A 22,598-nucleotide genomic window follows, 5' to 3' on the forward strand; every position below is an offset into this window, starting at 1 on the left:
GCTCCCAAGAGACAGATCCCTGAGCTCCCACCCGTTGGATGCAGACCTCTGACCTTAAAGTCTGCGCCTTCTCATAGTCGCAGCACCAAAAAGCCTCACAAACGGTAATCAAAAACCAAATAAACATGAGTAGAAAAGATAGGCTCCTACCAACTCACTTGTAGAGAGACAACTGGAGAATTGGAGGACAGCCCAGAGCAATGGGAGGTGCAGCAAATGAATGCAAATGAGGCTCTCTACAATAATTCTCATGGGAATGGATTGACTATCTGAAGGTTCAGGAATTATGTGCCTGTTGCACTAGAAATTAAAAAAAAACATAAGCAAGCTGTCATATTTTCCAATTTGCATAATAAATAATGGGAGAGACATGCATAGAATAAACAAACTTTATTCCATAACAGTATTACAGGAAGCAAAATATTGCTTTATATGATGAAGCTACGATAAATCTAGTTTGGCATCTTAAACTATACACAAGGTAAACAGCAAAATGACACAGTTAGTTTTAATACACATTTCCTAATGGCAGTCTAATCAAGTGGTATCACTTTGTTTTGTTATGTGCAGAGAAGGATCATAACACCCATTTTTTGTCTTGAAAATCCTTTAAACCCAAATCTATTATGAACCATTTAGACAAATAATCCAATATAGATACAACTGTTAAGTAACAGTAATGTCATTTTTAAGACAAGGACAGTGAGATTTAATAGAAAAGGTCACATTCTACACATACATTCAAATTATAAGTTTTGAAATATGAAAATATTGCAAAACAAAAACAGACATACCCCTCCCCCCCCAAAAAAAAAATAATAAAAATAGACAGTTGAAGTCCTTATCTGGAATGTTTCAGGTGACAGGAGATAGTTCAGCACAACCACTTTTAAAAACAGTGCTCAAACCATAACTCATTTCATGGGCAGAGCACACATCTCCTCCCAGAAAAACAATACCCATCTTAGAATAGAGTAAACTAAAGGGATCAGTATAAAAGACAGCCAAAGTGAAATTAGCCAACATCAAACATTTTAGGAAAATGTATGAAATGTAAAAAAAGAAACCTTCTATTATTGTAATCATTTACCTGAATTATTTGAAAATCTCAAAAATGTATTGCAGTTAAGACTTCAATTGCAACATTTTGAAAAACCTCCCACCAGAATTAGTCAGAGGTTCTGCTTTCTGCACAACCTGCATTACTCATATCAAGATTACTTTTTATGAATGCATTATTTTGTCCACTATCATATGATCAAAAGTCTCTTGTAAAAATGTGATAGTTGTGCAAAAAAATGAATCTCAATTCTTATAAAAATCTATGAATGTTAAGAAGTGGTTATAAAAATAAAGTAGAATGAAAGGTAACAGCATAGGTTAGAGATGTTAAGCTGAGGTTTTGGCATCTTAACCTTCAAACATCTGGTCACGGATACCAATCCTTGTAAATTCATTGGAACTGTGACAGCAGAACGGAGTCAGGAATGGCCAAATTCTTCAATTAAAAAGTGATTTGTATTATTTCTGCAACACAATCAGATAAAACTAGTTAGGAAAAATTATTAAAGAAGCAAGTTTACAATACCATTCATCAATTTTTCAATGAAAACAGGATGTTTCTTCATATCTAAAGAATGATCATATGTGGTCATGAAAGCTCTAGGTACCATTAGTCAACGACCCAAAAAACCATGACTGCTGTACACCTGTGGCCCTTCTGCTACTGCGGTTGCCTGCCCTATTGCCTCTCCTTCCAAAACGTGCTGGGATGCGTTACCTCTACTTCTGAGGTTATCTTTGTGTATTACTACTTCATTGTTCCTCATTTGCTTGTTATGGATAACTGGACGTCTAGCTGACTAAAAAGATCAACTCACAGAGTTTTGACCTATTTTCAATAAGATATTTCATATACATAAACTATTTGCATGAGATAACAGATTCCTATACAAGGTGTACATATGAGTACATATAATCTTGACTACATATGTACAGTACCACAAAGTTTTTGTAAGAGTCATTTTACATGTGAGAAATGATTTATAAAATTACCCGATTATGTTCAAAATACAGCACTGTAGAAATATGTTTTGAGTAAAGTTTTTCAGTAAATTTTCAATTAAATCAAAATTGTAGGCCCAAGCTCACAGTAATAAATACGAATTGAATAGATGTTAGACAATTTAACAACCAGGCTCAAAGGCCCTGATTCTCTAAAAGTGCGTCCCGATTTTAGGCAGCTGTAGGCGTCCTACAGCTGTCTAATCAGCCAATCGGGATGCACGTTTTTTTAAAAAAAATGCTCCCCAGGCAGGCCACCTATATTGAAGGCGAGGCCCGCAAGACACCTAGGCCCTGATTCTGTATAGGACGCCCGGGAGAGGCGTCCTATTCAGAATCGGCCTAAATTAAACCCCGATTCTGTAACTGGCGTCCATGTTACAGATGCGGGTTAGAGAATCGGGTTAGATTAGACACGGCCCGCTACACTTATCACGGCAAGGGATCTCTCTGCCGCTATAAGTATAGCGGGCCGTGGCCCCCTGACCGATCACTGGCAGGAGGGTGCCCAAACCCTCCTGTCCGAAGACGCACCCCCCTCCCCGACACTACCGATCGCCCCCCCCCCCCCGACAATATCGGTCGCTGGCAGGAGGGTGCCCAATCCCTCCTGCCCGAAGACGCCCCCCCCGGCGCTAACAACCCCCACTCCACCAAACCTGTTCTTACAGATGTTCTCTCCTTGAATATCTCAAGATGAGCATCAAGGACATGGACTTTGAGACGCATCCTACAGCTCATTTTACTGTAATTCTTTTTTTTTTCTCAACCAACTCCATATAATTTTCAGCCTTGTGATTAACCAGGAAACCCCGAATCATGGTGACAGTTGTCCTAAACTGCTTTCTCCTTTCTAGTTAGCTTCTTGGGAAATTCTTTGCACTACAGGATCTTATCTGTGGTCCGAAGACACCAGCTTTGACCTTTGCCTCAGACAAATTAGGGAAGATGTCTTGAAGGTAATTGAAGGCTGCCAACTCCTTATCTAGAGCAGTGGTTCCCAACCCTGTCCTGGAGGACCACCAGGCCAATCAGGTTTTCAGGCTAGCCCTAATGAATATGCATGAGAGAGATTTGCATATAATGGAAGTGGCAGGCATGCAAATCTGCTCCATGCATATTCACTAGGGCTAGTCTGAAAACCCGATTGGCTTAGTGGTCCTCCAGGACAGGGTTGGGAACCACTGATCTAGAGCACTGACAAATTGTTTAATTAAGCCCAATTTATGTGCAGTTGTAGCATCAGCATCTTCCGGTGGTCCACTAGTGGTTCCTATTTGACATTGTTTCTCCTCAGAGAGAACTTGGGCTGCTGTGGCCATTCCCGCTTTTGTAGTCCTGCTTTTCCAAAGGCAGAAATAGCAGAGAAACTTGATAAAACTGCCTTGGAATGCTACCATTTTGAAGTCTCTGATAACCTCCCAACCACAATCTTTGTACTTCAAGGTGCCTAGTAAGGTCTTGATGATGATGCAATCCTATTTGAAGTGCACTGAGTGAGCCAGTGGAAGAGATGAGTATTTGTTCCTATTAAGGAGCAACATGGCTTTGATGCTCCTGGATGAGCTGTCAATGAAAAAACACCACTTCCGGGTTACAGGCAATTCCAATTGCCTCAGGCTGGTCACATTGTGGAAGAAGCAGAACCCATCATGATGGCTGAAGAAGGTAGAAAAGCTTGGAGACACTTCCTCTGATCTGTGACTTGCGTACTTTCATCCAACAAGTTCCACTGTTTGAACCTAGATGTCAAAAGCTTGGCATTGGACTTGGTGAGACCAAAATCTCTGATCAAGTTGTTAAGGTCTTTTTGGTTTGGATAGTATGGGTTTCTCACATCAGCTGCACCACCGATACTGTAAACTGGATCTACATCTCCCTCAGTCTGACTTGCTGCTCTCTTCTGAAGATAAACACCAAAAGTAGAGCAGAAAAAAAATCTTAATTTGGAAAAATCACATATGTGATTTTAAAATGTCTTTAGATTCTATATACTTTTACTGATCCCCTGAAACCTAGGGTGAAATGGGTCCCGCTGGGATCAGGATTCCTCCAAACAAGCTAAGTTTTTTTTGCCTTGAATTTATATTGAATTTTGATATTTAAATAATATGAAGAGAGATTTTTTAAAGATCGATGATTAAATGGATTTCCCATTCAATTAACCAGCTTTGGTTGCTTGAAATGATTTGAAGGGAGTCTGAGGTCTTATTCCTTCTTTTGGTATATAAATCTATAGCCAGTATATAGAGTCTAAAGACATTTTAAATATCACATATGTGATTATTCAAGATTAAGATATTTTGCTGCTCTACTTCTAGTGTTTATCTTTTGATTATAGTTTGTAGAATTTTGTCTGTTATTTTGTTCTAAGTGCTCTCTTCTGAATACAGCTGCTCTCTCTGGGGGAGTAGGCATGAGAGAGCAATGTGGCACTGGTGCGATGGATGAAGGAATGGCTGGATATGTGATTGCAGATGCATGCTTGACAGTTCTACATTTGGAAGGGTCCACCATACAGAAGTAGCAGTTGCTTGAGGGGTCAGTGGGTTCCCAGCAAATTCTTGGGATAGCAAACTTCATGACTCTCATTTCCCCATAAGAATCACCATACAGAGTCAGAACATAAGAATATAAGAATTGCCATACTGGGACAGACTGAAGGTCCATCAAGCCTAGTATCCTGTTTCCAACAGTGGCCAACCCAGGTCCCAAGCACATGCTAGATCCCAAGTAGCAAAACAGATTCTATGTTGCTAGGAATAAGCAGTGGATTTCCCCAAGCCATCTCAATAATGGCCTATAGACTTCTCTTTTAGGAAATTATCCAAACCTTTTTTAAACCCCACTAAGCTAACTGATTTCATCATATTCTCTGGCAACAAATTCGAGAGTTTAATTACACATTGTGTGAAAAAATATTTTCTCCCCTTGTACTAGTATTTTTGGAAAGAGTGAACAAGCAATTCACATCTACCCTTTCCACTTCACTCATTATTTTATAGACCTCTAACATATCACCCCTGAGCCGTCTCTTCTCCAAGCTGAAGTCATCCCATTCCTTTTATTGTTTTTGTCCCCCTTGTATGTACCTTTTCTAATTCCGCTATATCTTTTTTGACATATGGTGACCAGAACTGCATACAGTATTCGAGTTGCAGCCGTACCATAGAGCGATACAAGGGCATTAAAACATTTTCATCTTTGTTATCCATTCCTTTCCTGATAATTCCTAACATTCTATTTGTTTTCTTAGAAGCTGCCGCGCATTGAGCTGAGGATTTCAACGTATCCTCAGCAATGACACCTAGATCCTTTTCATGGGCAGTGACTCCTAATATAAAACCTTGCATTACGTAGCAAAAGAACATAAGAATAGCCTTACTAGACTCAATTGAAGAGGAAGCAGTTTCTACTGCATAAGCCTATAGCTTTAGCAGTGGGAGCGACCTTCTTCTTAACAAAGAATCCAGCATCACATAGCTTTAGTTCGGGTTCTTCTTTCCCACATTCATCACCTTGCACGTGCTTAGATTAAATGTCATCTGCCATTTTGACGCCCAGTCTTCCACTCACAAGGTCCTCTTGCAATTTTTCACAATCCTCTTGCGATTTAACAACTTGGAACAATGTCGTGTCATCAGCAAATTTAATTATCTCATTAGTTATTCCCATCTCTAGATCATTTAACCAGTCACTATCAAGGTAGTTGAACACACCCATTATTACTGTGTTACCCAGTTTGTTAGCCTCTCTAATTTCAGATAACATTTCAGCATCTGTCCATTCATTCTGGTCAGGCGGACGGTAGTACACTCCTATCACTATCCTTTTCCCCCTTACATATGGAATTTCTAACCATAAGGGTTTTCAAGATGTTTCTCTGCTCCTGTAGAATTTTTAGTCTGTTTGATTCAAGGCCCTCTTAACATATAACACTATGCCTCCACCAAGTCAATCCACCCTATCACTATGATATAACTTGTACCCTAGTATGATAGTGCCCCATTGGTTATTTTCCTTCCACCAGGTTTCAGAGATGCATATTAGTGCAATATATTCTAACTTTCCCATTTTGTTTCTTAGGTTGCTGGCATTTGCGTACAGATATTTCAAACAATGCTTGTCATAGCTCTTTTTAATTTGCTCAGCAGTTGACATGGATAATTTGCAATCTTTAAAATCAGCCTGCTCTGAATTTAAGGAAACCTGGTGAACTGCGGCCTGTATTGCGATCTATCAGGATGCTCCATCTTCCCTTTTATGATGATATCTTTTTAAAGATACCTTGTCCCAAACCATGCTCTTTTGAGTGACTGTCGGCCTTCCCCCAGTTTCTAGTTTAAAATCTGCTCTTTCTCCATAAGTCCATATAGCCCAGTATCCTGTTTCTAACAGTGGCCAATCCATATTACAAATATCTGAAAGGATCTCAAAACATAGCACAATTTAATGCTACTTACCCCAAGGGATAAGCAGGAGCTTTTCCTAGGTATACTTCAATAACTGTTTATGGACTTTTCTTTTTGGAATTTGTCTAAACCTTTTTTTTTTTTTAAAACTCAGCTATGCTAACTGCTTTTACCATATCCTCTAGCAACAAATTCCGGAGCTTTATTTACCTAAAAATATTTCTGTCTGTATATGAACATACCCACACATACCTAATTGATTTTCACAGTGATTTTCCATGAGTTAAACCTGAATAAAAGGCATGATCAAATATTGAACACAACAAAAACCCAGTTATTCCACAGTAAAAAGTAAAGTCCCAAAGCACAAAAAATGATGTGGAACAGATGTTCTTGATGCAAATGTTTATTAAGCAGTTGTATAATACAAACTCATCCACATTAACATTGATGCGGACCCAAGATGGTCTGTGTTTCAGCTAGAGACACCTTCCTTAGGGATCCTAAGAAATGTAAAAGAAGTGTAGCTATTGTGTTAAAAATATAAAAGGGCTGTTCAAAAAGTATCAGACCTTAATTTTTATGTTTAAATCTTTTTATTAACAAGAAAGAACCACAAACTAATAAATGCAAAATGGCAGGTAAGAAATTTTGAAGCTGTACAAGAAAGGGGATACCCCTAAGAGGACTTGACTCTGATGTTACAGAGGCGACCCTCCCAACACACCTCCCCACCAATCTCCTCCCTCCCCCCTCCCCCCAAATCCCAGAGCAAAGAAGTAACCAAGGTCAGACAGGTGGGGTAGGACACAACTGTAGTCTGTTCAAAATGTGACTATGACTCCTTGGAGGCAAAATGTCCAAATAAGGAGACCAAGTATGGACAAAGTCTCTGCTTCTGCGTCGAGAAGAGTAAGCCATTCTGGCCTCCCATCCCATAAGTTTGTGTAATTTATTCCTCCAATACCAGAAGGTATTTAAGTGGAAACGATCCGCAAGATTCAAAAGACCTTTGGGGATGAAGCAATGAACACCACACAGATAAAGGAGTGGTACAACTGCTTCAGAGATGGCCGCACATCAGTGGAGAGTGAAGCATCCAGAAATGAGATCATAGATCAAATGAGGACCCTGGTGATGCAGGATCATCGAATCACGATCAGAGAACTTGCAGACGAGGCGAGCATCAGCGTTGGATCCGTTCATTCCATTTTGAATGAGAATTTAGGCTTCAGGAGAATTTCAGCGTGTTTGTGCCAAAGCTTCTAACGAACCTGCCCATCTTCACATTTCATACGGAGTTTCCTGGCCAAACACAACATACCTGTGATTTCTCAAACTCCCTACTCTCCCGACATGGCTCCATGTGACTTCTAGCTTTTCCCGAAGCTGAAAATGCCTCTGAAAGGGACCAGATTTCAGTCAAGAGAAGACATCATGCAGAATGCGACAGACCAGTTGTGAGCAATCTCAAAAGAAGTGTTCCAGCGCTGCTTCCAACAGTGGCAGAACAGTTGGAAGCAGGGTATGGCAGCCCAAGGGGACTACTTTGAAGGAGATTAGTATAAGATTGTTGTATCTGAATACGAGTATTTTTTATGAATAAAGGTCTAATACTTTTTGAACAGCCCTCGTATATATAAATGTGTGTGGTAAGCTTCAATACTAAATTGAAGAATAGACGTGAGTGGATGTGAAGAATAAATGATGATAAATAGAGAAGAATGATGGGTGAATGTACAAATAGTGGAAAAGATCACAACTGCCAGTGTAGGAAAAGGCAAATGAATAATATCTGAAATAATATTGGAAACACAAAGACATAAATGTGAATACATATGTGCTAGATGAGATAAAGAAGGCAAGAATGATGGGGGAGAATTGAAGATTGTGCAAAAGAATAATGGAACTAAAATTACATACCAAGACATTCCTATTTTCTAGGCTGGAATAATCAGTTGTTTAATCTCTTCCATCAGTTTTCCAGTTGGATTCATGTCCAATTTGCAGTATGATGATGCATCTGTCAATTGTATGTAAACTTCCTTCTCATATTGTAATCGTGATTGAACTATTATAGCGCCCCCTTTATCTGCTCGAAGGATTATTAAATATCAGCTTCTCGGAGTTGGGCTAGTGCTTTTTGCTCACTCTTAGTCATATTATCTTTCTCAAATTGATATATTTTCAGTTTTTCCATTTGTTCAAGTTCTTTCCAAGGTAAATCTTTAAATGTACTAATTATCGGTATCCAAGTAGATTTTAGATTTTGATTTAACCAGTGATATATCTACATTTGAAGGATTTTCATTAAAGTACACTTTCAGTCATAATTTTCTAATAAATCAAAGTAGACTGACTCTAATCTTGAAATTATCACAGGGTGCTACTGGTACAAAACTCAATCCTAATTCCAACATCTGGATTTGTTCTCTAGTAAGATCATAGGTGGATAGATTTATAACTGCTAGTTGTTTTGAGTTTTTAGCCCTATTGTATTCACATTCTGCATTTTTCCTCTTTCCCTCCTCTCAGACGACATCAGCTTGTATCTTGTAATGCCAATAAAAAACTCAACCTTCTGTTTTGCTTGTGCGTTTTCTCCTCCACTCTCTTCTGTACTATCATTGGATTCTGTAGAGGTGTTTACAAAAGTTGCTTTTTTTCAGCCCACATCTCTACTTGACCCCATCTTACATACTCACATCTCTTCCATCTGCCATATCCTTAACCTATCCATTTCCACGGAACTGCCCCTGATGCCTTCAAACATGCGGTGGTTAAACTGCTCCTCAAAAAACCCTCACTAGATCCCAGCTGCCCATCAACTATCTTCTTCCGTTTCTATCCAAGCTACTCGAATGTGCTGTGCTCCGTTGCTACCTTGACTTCCCTTCATCTCAACAGACTCTATAATCGGGCTTCAGACTCCTACACTACACAGAGACTGCCCTCACCAAAGTCTGCAGTGACCTGTTTCAGCCCAGATTTAAGGGCCTTTACTCGATTCTCATTCTTCTTGGTCTGTCTGCTGCCTTTGACACTGTTAATCGCTGTCCTCGCTTGGATTCTGCCCTCTTCTGGTTTGCCTCCTACCTCTCTCATTGCACATTTAGTGTATGCATTGGTGGGTCCTCCTCTGCTGCAAGCCTGCTAGTGGTTGGCGTACCCCATAGATCTTAGGACCTCTTCTTTCTCTCTATACTTCCTCCCTTGGTGCCCTGATCTCCTTCCATGATGACTCTCAGATCTACCTTTCTATACCCGAAATTTCAACTAAAGTCCAAGAAAAAGTCAAAGCCTGTTTGGCTGACATTACTGCCTGGATGTCCTGCCATCATCTGAAACTAAACATGTCCAAGACTGTGCTGCCCTTCTTTCCTCCTAAACCCTCCACTCCTCTCTCTCCATTCTCAATCTCTGTAAATACTGTCATCGTTCCAATCTCCTCTGCCTGCACACTACACAGACCCTTGTCCACACTCTCTTAACCTCATGCTTAGATTACTGAAATCTATTTCTAACTGGTCTCTCGCTGTGCTGCCTCTCTCCCCTACAATCTTTGCAAATCCCTGCTACACGACTCATCTTTTACCAACCTCGCTATACTCATGTTACCCCTCTCCTTAAATCATTTCACTGGCTCCTTATCCATCTTTGCATACAGTTCAGACTCCTTTTACTAAATTACAAGTGTGTTCATTCTGCTGCTCCCCAATATCTCTCCTCTCTCCTTATACACCTCCCAGAAAACTCTGCTCTTAGCTGTACCCTTCTCCTCCACTGCCAATTCCAGACTTCATTCCTTTCATTTAGCTGCCTCGAACTGGGGCTGGAATAAACTATCTGGGTTTGTCCACCATTCCCCTTCCCTTGTTTAAAAGCAGACCAAAAACCCCTTTTTGATGTAGCCTTCAATCAATAACCCTGCTCCCCACTGCCCTAGCCAGCAGATTAACCATTCCTCCTAACTATATCCATGGAATTCTGTCTATTTGTTTAGATTGTAAGCTCCTTCGAGCAGAGACTGTCTCCTTCATGCTACATATGTCTGGTAGCACTATAGAAATAATTAATAGTAATAGTAGTAGTAATAGTAATCTTTAAAGCCTGAAATGGGAACTTGCAGCAGGCATTTTTGATCATGGCTCTCATGGGGAAAGAGCATAGGAAGATTGTTCCTGTCGCACTTTATTGGGAGAAAAAAAGGTTACCTTGGGTTATATTCAGGTCAGTTTATATTCAAGTATACAGTAAGTTGGAGCACATGGCAAAGCTGTAGAATTTGGAAGGCTGGTCACATGATAATAAACTGTAGAGTTAGAACTTTCAAAGAGTTGCGAAATACCTATATAGTTTGTTAGTATCTTATTTAAAGTGACTGCAACCTATTCACTTCCACAAAGTGATCTTCTCTCTCAAGAACTCGATGATGATTAGGCATAAGAGGATGCAGCTGGGATAATCCTGATTCATATGTTTTTACAAAAGGATATAATACATGGCCATTTGTATTTTTACCGTTGGCGGGGAATCTAGCTTTCCCTCCGGGGGTTGGACCTTCTGTGTTCGGGCGCGGGGGGTGGAACAGATGCGGCATGTTCTGCGGGATGATGGGTCTCTCTTACCTTATGCTGAGCTGGTGGGGAGGGGGGTCCCTGAGATTGGCCTTCCATTTGCTTATTGTCAACTAAGTCACTATGTGGCTTCCCTTCAGGGGTCTTCCTTGCAGGGGGATTTTGGGACCCAGCTCTGTACTTTTTTGGCTGCGGATCCTGATAATAGGGTCTCTATATCAGCTTTGCATGGCCGGATTCTTGCTCTTTGCCCGCCTAGGGGTTTCCCTGGTATTTTGGGGGCATGGCAGCGGGACTTGGGTAGGGACCTGGGGGACAATTTCTTGTTAAAAACCCTGACTCGAACTGTGGGCATGGTACATAGTGCTGAGCTCCGTGAATGTCACTTTCGAACTGTCCTACGGGCCTACGCCTCCCAGAGTCAGGCTTACCATATGGGTTGTGTAGATACTCAGTTATGTATCCGCTGTTCGGTGGAGGTAAATTCTTACTTTCATGGTTTCTGGAGTTGTGAGGGGATTCAGACCTTCTAGACCGAGATGGCCTCCTTTTTACAGGGCTTGTTGCGGACCCCTGTGCCAGTCTCCGTGCAGTCTATGCTGTTTGCCCATTTTTCATTCTTGTATATGTACAATTCTTATGAAAAATTATTTCTTAGTAAATGTTTTATTTTGGGGAAGAAATGTATCTTGTGTTGCTGGCTGTCTTCTGAACCACCTTCATTCTGGTATTGGAGGAATCGCCTCCATGAACTTATGGGTTGGGAAGCCCGTTTGGCTCGTTCTTCCCGACGTCGGAGCAGAGACTTTGTTCACACTTGGACTCCATATTTGAACATTTTGCCTCCTGAGAGTCGTAGCCGGGTCTTGAATAGACTCCACCTCTGTAACTGTGCTTCTAGATGTCTCTGCTGTTCCCTGCTTGCGAGTTTTCTGTATATGTGGGGGGATGGGGAGGGGTGGGTGGGGGTAGGGTTTTCTTTGTTGGGGGGTGGGGGTATTGTGGGTCCGGGGAGGACATAAGAGTCCAGTCCTCCGCGGGTGTTTGATGAAACTGCATTCCATGGTTATTATTGCTGTTGTACTTACTGTTGCTTAATAAAATAGATTTAAACATTATAAAGTTCTTTTGTTTGTATTTTAAAACAAATTTAATAAAAGTTATTAGAATTTAAAAAAAACAGTCTATTTCTTTGATACAGAAAATGATTGAAAAGGTCATAAACTATAATTAATGTAGACCTGGGGAAAGATCTCTTTCTTTTCTGTCCTTAATTCTGTGCCTTGTTGTATGGAGCTCTTTTCATTGACTTATACAATTTTAACTTGTAAACTGCTTTGACATTTTTTATAATGAATGGCAGTATATAAAATTATGAATAAACAAAAAGAGTTGGGAAGAACTATGATACGATACAGTCTGGCTATTTTCTAACCTAAAGAACCCATTGGACTCTCCTTACAAAATCTAAATGTATACAGGGATGTGATAACAGGTAGTTGTCTTGGAACATTACCTCCTATGTTATGTCATTGCACTTGCAGTCAACTCTGAATTATTGCTCAGGCATTTGGACAAGTATACTGTGTATACTAGACTTGTACAGACCACTTACGTATAAAATTATTATCTGGAAATCCATAGGCTTAGCATCCCTGATAGCGACAAGTGATGCTTTTTTGTTAATTTTTTTTATTAACAGTAGCACTGAAACTGATTATCGTTCATTGGAAAAATTCTGTTGATTTAACAATGCGTAAATATGAAGGGGTAGCAGCTGAAAGGAAAGGTAACAATATTATTAGCATAAATAATTGGGATAAAACTTGATTCATATGTTTCTATAATGTGATATGTTACATGTAAAGTCCTTTTCTCTTATGACCATTGTTAATGTTCTTGGGCTTATATTTTAAAAACAAATAAAGAATTTTTAAAAAAAATATTAGACCACCACTTTGATCCATAGATATCTATCTCAATAACCTTCAAGTTTTCTGTGAAACACACTAAATAATCATCCAATAAGGCTAAAACACAAGAGAAAATATCCAGCTGGATCTACAGGAGTAATACTTGAGGATCTCAAGCGCTCACAGCTAAAGGCCCGTTGTATATCACAAGCCAATAACCAAAAAGTGAGCTATCATTGGTCCTGTATATTCTCCTATTTTCTCATATTCTCCTATTTCAAAACTTATTTGCTTATTTGCAGATATTATGATGTACTAATTTTTCATCTATCGTAAAGTACTTTCTCATTCAGGCATTATGAATTATGAAGTACTTAGCTTCATGACATGACGACGGAAGATCTTCATTTCGCTCACAATAAGGAGCTTCGTCAGGAACGGCACTACAAATAAAACAAAATAAAGCTTAAATGTAGATTTTATATATTTTTTTAGCATGAGAACTTACATTCCTACTTGCGTTACTGAATACATAATGACGGAGCTATGTATTCAGTAACGCGAGTAGGAATGTAAGTTCTCATGCTAAAAAAATATATAAAATCTACATTTAAGCTTTATTTTGTTTTATTTGTAGTGCCGTTCCTGACGAAGCTCCTTATTTTGAGCGAAACGGAGATCTTCCGTCGTCATGTCATTAAGCTAAGTACTTCATAATTCATAATGCCTGAATAAGAAAGTACTTTACGATTGATGAAAAATTAGTACATCATAATATCTGCAAATCTGCAAATAAGTTTTGAAATAGGAGAATATGAGAAAATAGGAGAATATACAGGACCAATGATAGCTCACTTTTTGGTTATTGGCTTGTGATATACAACGGGCCTTTAGCTGTGAGCGCTTGAGATCCTCAAGTATTACTCCTTTAGATCCAGCTGGATATTTTCTCTTGTGTTTTAGCCATAGATATCTATACCAACAAAAATATTTGTGGAACTATTAGCTTTAATCCTTCCAGTTAGGTCTCAACTCCTCCATTATCAGTAGATCATCAATCTGCTATCAGGCAGTTGGTTTTTAATTGCTTCACTCCAAATTTTGAAATACACTGGCATTGTAACTAAGATCTGAACCAAATTGCAAGGTGTAGTATGATGAATTTATGATTATGATGAATTTATTTTTGTGCATTTTTACTGTATCCTGCTTTGGTGCATTCAGTGAATTAGTAGATAATCAAGCTTTAATAAATATATTTTTTAACAAAGGCAATCAGAAAATAGTTTCACCTACTGTGCTCTGCTTTCTTTTGTTAGAATCCATTGCATTTAATTTAATCCTCTTCTCCCTCTTCAGTAAGTTCTGTTTCTTTATGAACCACAACTCTTGTAATAGCCATGTCAGGATGCTGCTCTTTGGCTTCTCTAATTGCTTGAGCCAGTGCCTATAAAATTAAAGAAGAAATGAAGAGATTGAGATGAGTTACCATGAAATTAAAAGCACAAACCTATGAACATAATTAGACTGGGGCATGAACCCTGTAAAAGGTTTTAAAAAGTACCGTATTTTCACGCATATAACGCGCGCGTTATACGTGTTTTTACAAACCGTGCATACCCTTGCGCGGTATACGCGTGAGCGTGTTGTACAAAAATTTTTTTTACATAGTTCCCCCCCCCCCCCGACATCCGATTCACCCCCCGCAGGACCACTCGCACGCACCCGCACCCCCATCCTGAAGGACCGCCGACTCCCTGACACAATCGGGGCAAGAGGGAGCTCAAGCCCTCTTGCCCCCCCGACTCCCCGACACGATCGGGGCAAAAAGGAGCCCAAGCCCTCTTGCCCCGCCGATTTCCCAACTCCCCGACAATATCGGGCCAGGAGAAAGCCCAAGTCCTCCTGGCCCTGGCGACCCCCCCCCCCGCTAGTTTTTCGGGCCAGGAGGGAGCCCAAACCCTCCTGGCCACGGCGACCCCCTAACCCCACCCCGCACTACATTACGGGCAGGAGGGATCCCAGGCCCTCCTGCCCTCGACGCAAACCCCCCTCCCCCCAACGACCGCCCCCCCCAAGAACCTCCAACCGCCCCTCCCAGCCGACCCGCGACCCCCCTGGCCGACCCCCCACCCCCCTTCCCCGTACCTTTCTGTAGTTGGCCGGACAGACGGGAGCCAAACCCGCCTGTCCGGCAGGCAGCCAACGACGGAATGAGGCCGGATTGGCCCATCCGTCCCAAAGCTCCGCCTACTGGTGGGGCCTAAGGTGCCTGGGCCAATAGAATCAGAATAGGCCCGGGAGCCTTAGGTTTCAAGTTTTAGGTCCCACCTGGGGGCGGGGCCTGAGGCACATGGGCCCAACCAGACCATGTGCCCAAGGCCCCGCCCCCAGGAGGGACCTAAGGCTCCAGGGCCTATTCTGATTGGCCCAGGCACCTTAGGCCCCACCAGTAGGCGGAGCTTTGGGACAGATGGGCCAATCCGGCCTCATTCCGTCGTTGGCTGCCTGCCGGACAGGCGGGTTTGGCTCCCATCTGTCCGGCCAACTACAGAAAGGTACGGGGAAGGGGGGTGGGGGTGTCGTGGGGGTCAGCCAGGGGGGTCGCGGGTCGGCTGGGGGGGCGGTCGGAGGTTCTTGGGGGGGCCGTCGTTGGGGGGAGGGGGGCTTGCGTCGAGGGCAGGAGGGCCTGGGATCCCTCCTGCCCGTAATGTAGTGCGGGGTGGGGGTCGCCGTGGCCAGGAGGATTTGGGCTCCCTCCTGGCCCGAACAACTAGGGGGGGGGGTCGCCAAGGCCAGGAGGACTTGGGCTCCCTCCTGGCCCGATATTGTCGGGGAGTTGGGGAGTCGGCGGGGCAAGAGGGCTTGGGCTCCCTTTTGCCCCGATCGTGTCGGGGAGTCGGGGGGGGGGGGCAAGAGGGCTTGAGCTCCCTCTTGCCCCGATCGTGTCGGGGGTGCCGCGGTTGGCTGGGGCAAGAGGGCTTGAGCTCCCTCTTACCCCGATTGTGTCGGGGAGTCGGTGGGACAAGAGGGGAAGCAGCAGGACACCGGTAGGAGCTTCTACATGATGGGAGGGGTCGGGAGGCTGTGGGGGTGCGTGCGAGCGGTCCTTCGGGGTGGGGGTGCAAGCGGTCCTGCGGGGGGGGGGGTGAATTGGAAGTTGTGGGGGGCATCAGGCTTTCAGGGTGGGGACAGGACTTCAAGGGGGAGAGGAGAGTCGGGGCGGGCGAAAGAAGAGTCGGGGTGGCCAGAGGAGAGTCGGGGCGGGCGACTGGAGAGTCGGGCAGCATGCGCGGTATACGGGTGTGCGCGGTATACAAAAATTTCTGTACATAAATTTGTGTTTTCTGCGCGCTATACCCGTGTGCGCGTTTTACACGGGTGCGCGTTATCTACGTGAAAATACGGTACTTTGTATTAATACTATGTACACATAGAAACATGATGGCAGATAAAGGCCAAATGGCTTATCTAGTTGGCACATCCACAGTAACCATTATCTCTTTCTCTAGCAATGATTAAGAAGGGGATCACAAACAGATCGGAGAAAGTTATCATACTGCTGTACCAGGCCATGGTGCACCCTCACCTGGAATACTGCATCCAACACTGGTCGCCATACATGAAAAAGGACACAGTACTACTTGAAAGAGTCCAGAGAAGAGCGACAAAAATGGTTAACGGACTGGAGGAGTTGCCATATAGTGAGAGGCTAGAGAAACTGGGACTCTTCTCTCTTGAAAAGAGGAGACTGAGAAGGGACATGATCGAAACATTCAAGATAATGAAGGGAATAGACTTACTAAAGAAAGAAAGATTGTTCATCCTCTCCAAGGTGGAGAGAACGAGAGGGCACGCTCTAAGGTTAAAAGGGGATAGATTCCGTACAAATGTAAGGAAGTTCTTCTTCACCCAGAGAGTGGTAGAAATCTGGAACTCTCTTCCAGAGACTGTTATAGGGGAAAGCACCCTCCAGGGATTCAAGACAAGGTTATACAAGTTCCTGCTGAACCAGAACGTACGCAGGTAAGGCTAGACTCAAATAGGGCACTTTTGTCTTTGACCTAAGGGCTGCCGCTTGAGTGGACTGCTGGGTACGATGGACCACTGGTCTGACCCAGCAGTGGCAATTCTTATATTCTTATGAGAGATCCCATATGCCTATCCCAGGCCCTCTTGAATTCAGACACAGTCCCTGTTTCCACCACCTCTTCCGGGAGACTGTTCCACGCATCTACCATCCTTTCTGTATAAAAGTATATTATCAGATTACTCTGGAGCCTATCACCTCTTAACTTCATCCTATGCCCTGTCATTGCAGAGTTTCCTTTCAAATGAAAGAGACTTAACTCATGCACATTTATATTACGTAGGTATTTAAAAGTCTCTCAAGATCAAAAAAGTAATGACAGTAAAACAAAAAAATTACAAAAAATGTCACTCACCAGCAGTGGGCTACATCTCTAAGATCCAACATTGAAATTCAAAACCAGGTGGAGAAAAAGCCTCAAAAACGTTTTAGCCTACAGCAATCATTGATGATTCACAGCTGGCATTCTTTTCTTATCATGGGCAAAAAAACTCACACCCAAAACACAATGTAAAAAGTTCTAAAAGGGGAAAACCCCACTACTGTGCACAGTATTTTTAATTCTTTGATATATATCTATATATCTATATTTTATTTTTTTTATAATACGTTTTTCTGTAAAAACTTTTTATATATAAATATATGAAATATAAAGTTCCAAATACAACATCGCTGAAAAAGGAAGCAAAATACTTAGCTCTGGCACCAGAGGACAGAACTGGAAAGGATCCACTGGTACAAACTTCTTCTTCTTCCAACGGAAAACATAAGTCTCTCACAGTACACAGCCAAGTCCACGTTTGCTGTTGGAAGAAGAAGTTTGTACCGGTGGATCCTTTCCAGTTCCATCCTCTGGCACCAGAGCTAAATATTTTGCTTTCTTTTTCATCGATTTTATATTTGGAACTTTATATTTCATATATTTATATATAAAAAGTTTAAAAAGTTTTTACAGAAAAATGTATTATAAAAAAAAAAAATAATAATATATATATATAAAAATAGAAAAGAATTAAAAATACTGTGCACAGTAGTGGGGTTTTCCCCTTTTAGATCTTTTTACATTGTGCTGCGGGTGTGAGTTTTCTTGCTCATGATAAGAAAAGAATGTCCTGTTTGGCCACCTTAAGATCATCACATACAATCACACCCAAGTCCCGCTCTTCCGTTGTGCACGTAAGTTCTTCACCCCCTGAACCAGGGGTGTCAAACTCAAATCACATAAGGGACTGAAATCTAAGACACAAGCTAAGTTGTGGGCCAAATTTTTTATTAAGATACTTATCCCCTCCTTTACTAACGCACAGCGTGGGCCCCAGCGCCAGCAACTGCTCCGATGCTCACAGGACTTCTATGAGCGTCAGATCAATCACCGCCACCAAAACCTACACTACATGTTTGCAAAGGAAGGGGTTAGTCTTAGTAGAAGTATAGGGATACAACCTCTCCAACCCCATGCCAGCTATGTGTTACATACAAAATAAATAAAAAAGACTTTTCCTTTCTCTTTTAGGTTCTAGTTCACACTTGCTGTCTAACACCAGCTCTGACAGGATACACATTTCAAAACTGACATATTGTAATCACAAAATAGAAATACAATTTTTTCTACCTTTTGTTGTCTGGTCATTTTGCTTTCGGTCCCAGTTTCTCTTTCTGATTTTGTCTATCTTCTAATTCTCTTTCCAGTGTCTGCTGTCCATTTTTTTCTCCTCTTCTCTTTTGCTCCGGTACCCGTCTCTAACATATTGATTTTTTCCTTCCAACTTTTCTCTGTCCACTCATATCTCGCCCTCTTTCTCATCCTTCTCCTTTTTAAATTTTCAGCTACCTATCAATTTTCCATCTTCTCTTATTCTGTAGCTCTTCCATTTCCCATCTCACTCCTTTCCCAGCCTATTTCCTTCCAGCTCTCCTCCTCTCTCCTCTTGGTCCAATATTTTGCTCCCTCTCTTTTCTGTTCTTCTTCCCTCCCCCCCTTGAAGCTGAACAATGAGAAGAAAGGAAAAAAAAGAGATGCTGCATCTTTCTCCCTTCTACCCCAAGGCCTAACATTTCTCCCTCCCTTCCATCTTCAGATTCAACTTCTCTCCCTTTCTCTTCCCAACTGCCCCCATCCCATCTCTCCCCCCGTCTGCCTGCCTGCCTCCCTTTCCCCCAGATCCACCATTTCTCCCTTTCTCTTCAATGGATCTCCCTTCCCTCTTCCTCCACACCACCCCAGGTCCCTTCCCTTCATCTCCCTCTCTCCTCACAGCCCAGCATGTCTTTCCCTCCAGCGCCGATCCGATGTCGCTGCCAAGCCGAAAAATCTGCCGGCCTCGGCAATTCAGCAATGTTGTGCGTGGCTCCCCCTCCTGCTTTTCGCCTGCCGCGGTCTGTCTCCAATGACGCACAACTTCCTGTTTCTGCCCAGGTGGACTATGGCAGACAGAAAGCAGGAAGGGGAGCCACAGACAACACAGTCAAATTGCTGCTGAGGCCGACAGACTTTCCAGTGTGACAGCGACATCAGATTGGCGCGTGAGGGAAGACACGCTGGGCTGCGAGAAGGGGAAGTTCGGGAGCATTACTGCAGGCCACATAAAAAGGCCAGTTGGGCTGGATTTGGCCCGCATGCCTTATGTTTGACACATGTGCCCTAAACTGTACCATTTCTTCTGGTTTTTTGCAGCCCAAATGCATGACCTTGCATTTCTTAGCATTAAATTTTAGCTGCCAAATTTCAGACATTCTTCAAGCTTCGCCAGGTCTTTTTTCATGTTATTTACACCATCCGGCGTGTCTACTCTATTGCAGATTTTGGTACAGTATAATCTCGTAATAACGGACTTGCTTATAACGGAATATAATCTATATCGGATGAGGTCTGCTGGTCCCGGCCGTACACATTTACGAACATGCAGAAAAGCACCGCATATAGCAGACTTGCATATAACGGATAAACAATTTGGTCCCCAGAGCCGCTTTCAGCTGTAGTTTTGTTCGGCTATAACGAACTTGCAGGTTTTGCCTACAAGGCGCGTGGTGTGCCGGTGATACAGTATCAAAGTGCATACATTACTAAAACATATGAAAGAAATGCAGCCCAGAAGAAAATGACAGATTATTTTTCTTTCCTGTACAGTACGACATAATGCTTTAGAACAGCGGTCTCAAACACGCAGCTCACGGGCCGCATGTGGCTCTCCAGGTGCTATTTTGCGGCCCGCAATCTGGACACGATGATCAACTGTAAAGCTGCGGCCGGCGGCGGCTCCTTGCGCCATCCACACCAGCATTTCTCTTCCCCCTTCCCTTGTGGAGCAGCAGTCGGCTCCCAGTCGATCGATCCGTTCAAAGCCGCGGGTGGTGGCTCCTTGCGCTATCCACTCCTGCATCGGAAGCCTCTCTGACGTCACAACATCAGAGAGGCTTCTGACGCAGGTGCGGATCTCACGAGGAGCCGCCACTCGCGGCTTTGAACGGAATGATCGACTGGGAGCCGGCCAGACATGCTGCTGCTCCACAAGGAAGGGAACGGAAGGGGAGGGGAAAGAGAAATGCTTTGCTGCATATGAAAGGAGGACCCTAGGGAAATGCTGCTGCTGCTATACAGGGAAAGGGAGAGGGAGGGAAGGGGGAAGAGAAATGCCTCTCCTGCACAGGAAAGGGGAGGAGGGAAATGCTGCTTCTGCTGCATAAGGAAAGGGTGGGGGAGGGAAAGGGGAAGAGAAATGCTTCTGCTGCACAGGAAAGGGGGAAGGGAAATGCTGCTTCTGTTGCTGCTGCACCCAATTGGGGAAAGAGGGAAGAAAGGAGAAGAACAAGAGATGCCAAGTTCATGGGAGGGAGGGAAGGAAAGGAGATATCAGACCATAGAGGGGAGGGAGAGATGCCAGGGCATGGGGGGAGGGAAGGAGACAGATGCCAGATCGGGGGAAAGGAAGGAAGGAAGGAGGGAGGGAGAGAAAGGAAGGAAAGAGATGTCAGACCATGGAAATAGGACGGAAGCAGAGAGAGATAGGAAGGGAAGGTAAGACATGGAAACGTAGATTTTGAAAAGAAAGCAGAAAAATTGAATATTAAGTTAATGCCAAAGATGGATGCAAGGCAGAAAGTGAAGGCGGAGAGAAAAACAGTCAAAGGATAAGAAGGCCTTGGAAACATAGTTAAAAGCACAGAAAATTTAAGTCACCAGCCAACAAAGGTAGGGAAAATGATTTTATTTTCAATATAGTTATTGAAATGTGTCAGTTTTGAGAAAGGACAGATATTAAACTTTAAATGTGAGGGCTGCAAAAAAATTAGTTAATGTCTTATTAAACAATTGACTATTTTGCATAAGGTAAAACTCTTTATAGTTTATATATCTTTCCTTTTAACTGTTAAATAAGACATTAACTATTTTTTCTGCAGCCCTCCAAGTACCTACAAATCCAAAATATGGCCCCACAAAGGGTTTGAGTTTGAGACCACTGCTTTAGAACACCTTAGTATTGGATAAGATATAAGGGTGGGGTGGGATTATGAATGATGATAATTGTTAATTATTAATATATGGGTGGGTGGGGTGGGATTCTTTTCTATTTATAAATTTGGAGGAATATAAATAAGATTGTCAAGTGATTAGTTAAAAATCTTTCTGATTGATTATTATACACTTGTAATATTTGAAAATGAATAAAGATTTACATCTTTTAGTGTTCTGGCTTTGCAATCATTTCTTGCCATACTAATGTTTTGCTGAGTTTTGTTATTGATGTTGCTGATATGCTTGTGCAGCGACTGTTGTTCATTGATTATGCGTTTTTTCAAGTTGACCTAAATAAAGTTTTTAAAAAATGCAACTCTGTTTTGCCAGGTCCCTTGAAGTCCCTTATAACGAGATTATACTTTATCATCCGCAAAGAGGAAAATCTTACTCGACAACCCTTCAGCAATATCATTTATAAAAATGTTAAAAAGAACAGGCCCAAGAATAGAACATTATTGGGATAAGGTGGTCAATGAGATAGTGGATTAGAACATTAAGCCACAACTGGAATACTTCTTATTGGGTTCATCCAGGCCAAGGGTTAGCAGGGGTCAGGAAAGACATTCTGGGTGCCCCCTGGTGAGTATTTTTTTGTTGTTGTTGTTAGCTGTGAGGATGGCAGTGGCATGGGAATTGAAGAGTCTGGATGGTTTCATTCTTATGGACTGATGGAGGAAGATTTGTGAGGTAATGCAGTATGATAAGCTGATAGCTATCATAAGAATAAAGGGGGGCAAGTTTGAACAGGTCCAACACCTCCTATATGGAAAACAAAGAATGGACTATATTGAGGTGATTAAAAAAAAAATACTTCCAGGGTTGGTCTGAATAGGATAGGAAGAGGAAGAAATAGGGTGGGAGGAGCAGAAAGGGCTAGGGAGAAGGGTAGAAGATACTGCAAGTTCATAAAATGTGTTTGGCCTGGTTGTTTATTGATAGAGATTGATTTGAGGAGGGGGGTTGGGAATGCATAAGAGAAAGATGAGAATATTATTAAAGCAATAAAGGTTGAAAAGCAGGGTAAGA

The 22,598-nt window shown here is 42.3% G+C and overlaps 1 protein-coding gene across 10 annotated transcripts in view; it reads right to left on the reverse strand.

The window, feature by feature from the left end:
- Positions 1–375: 375 nt before the first annotated feature.
- Positions 376–22,598, reverse strand: part of EPB41L2 (erythrocyte membrane protein band 4.1 like 2) — a 451,080-nt gene continuing 428,857 nt past the window's right edge. For 9 of the 10 annotated variants that reach the window (XM_033936204.1, XM_033936198.1, XM_033936202.1 and 6 more), the window contains 2 exons: positions 14,263–14,413; positions 376–1,527 (listed from right to left, as the gene is read on the reverse strand). In XM_033936204.1, the coding sequence (XP_033792095.1) occupies positions 14,303–14,413 (111 nt within the window). In that variant the 3' untranslated portion in view covers positions 376–1,527; positions 14,263–14,302. Of the gene's footprint in view, positions 1,528–14,258; positions 14,414–22,598 lie in introns of all 10 variants that reach the window. The other variant, XM_033936201.1, reaches the window with a different exon arrangement.

The sequence above is a fragment of the Geotrypetes seraphini genome, chromosome 3, assembly GCF_902459505.1.
Source record: "Geotrypetes seraphini chromosome 3, aGeoSer1.1, whole genome shotgun sequence".
NCBI classification, from domain to species: Eukaryota; Metazoa; Chordata; class Amphibia; order Gymnophiona; family Dermophiidae; genus Geotrypetes; species Geotrypetes seraphini.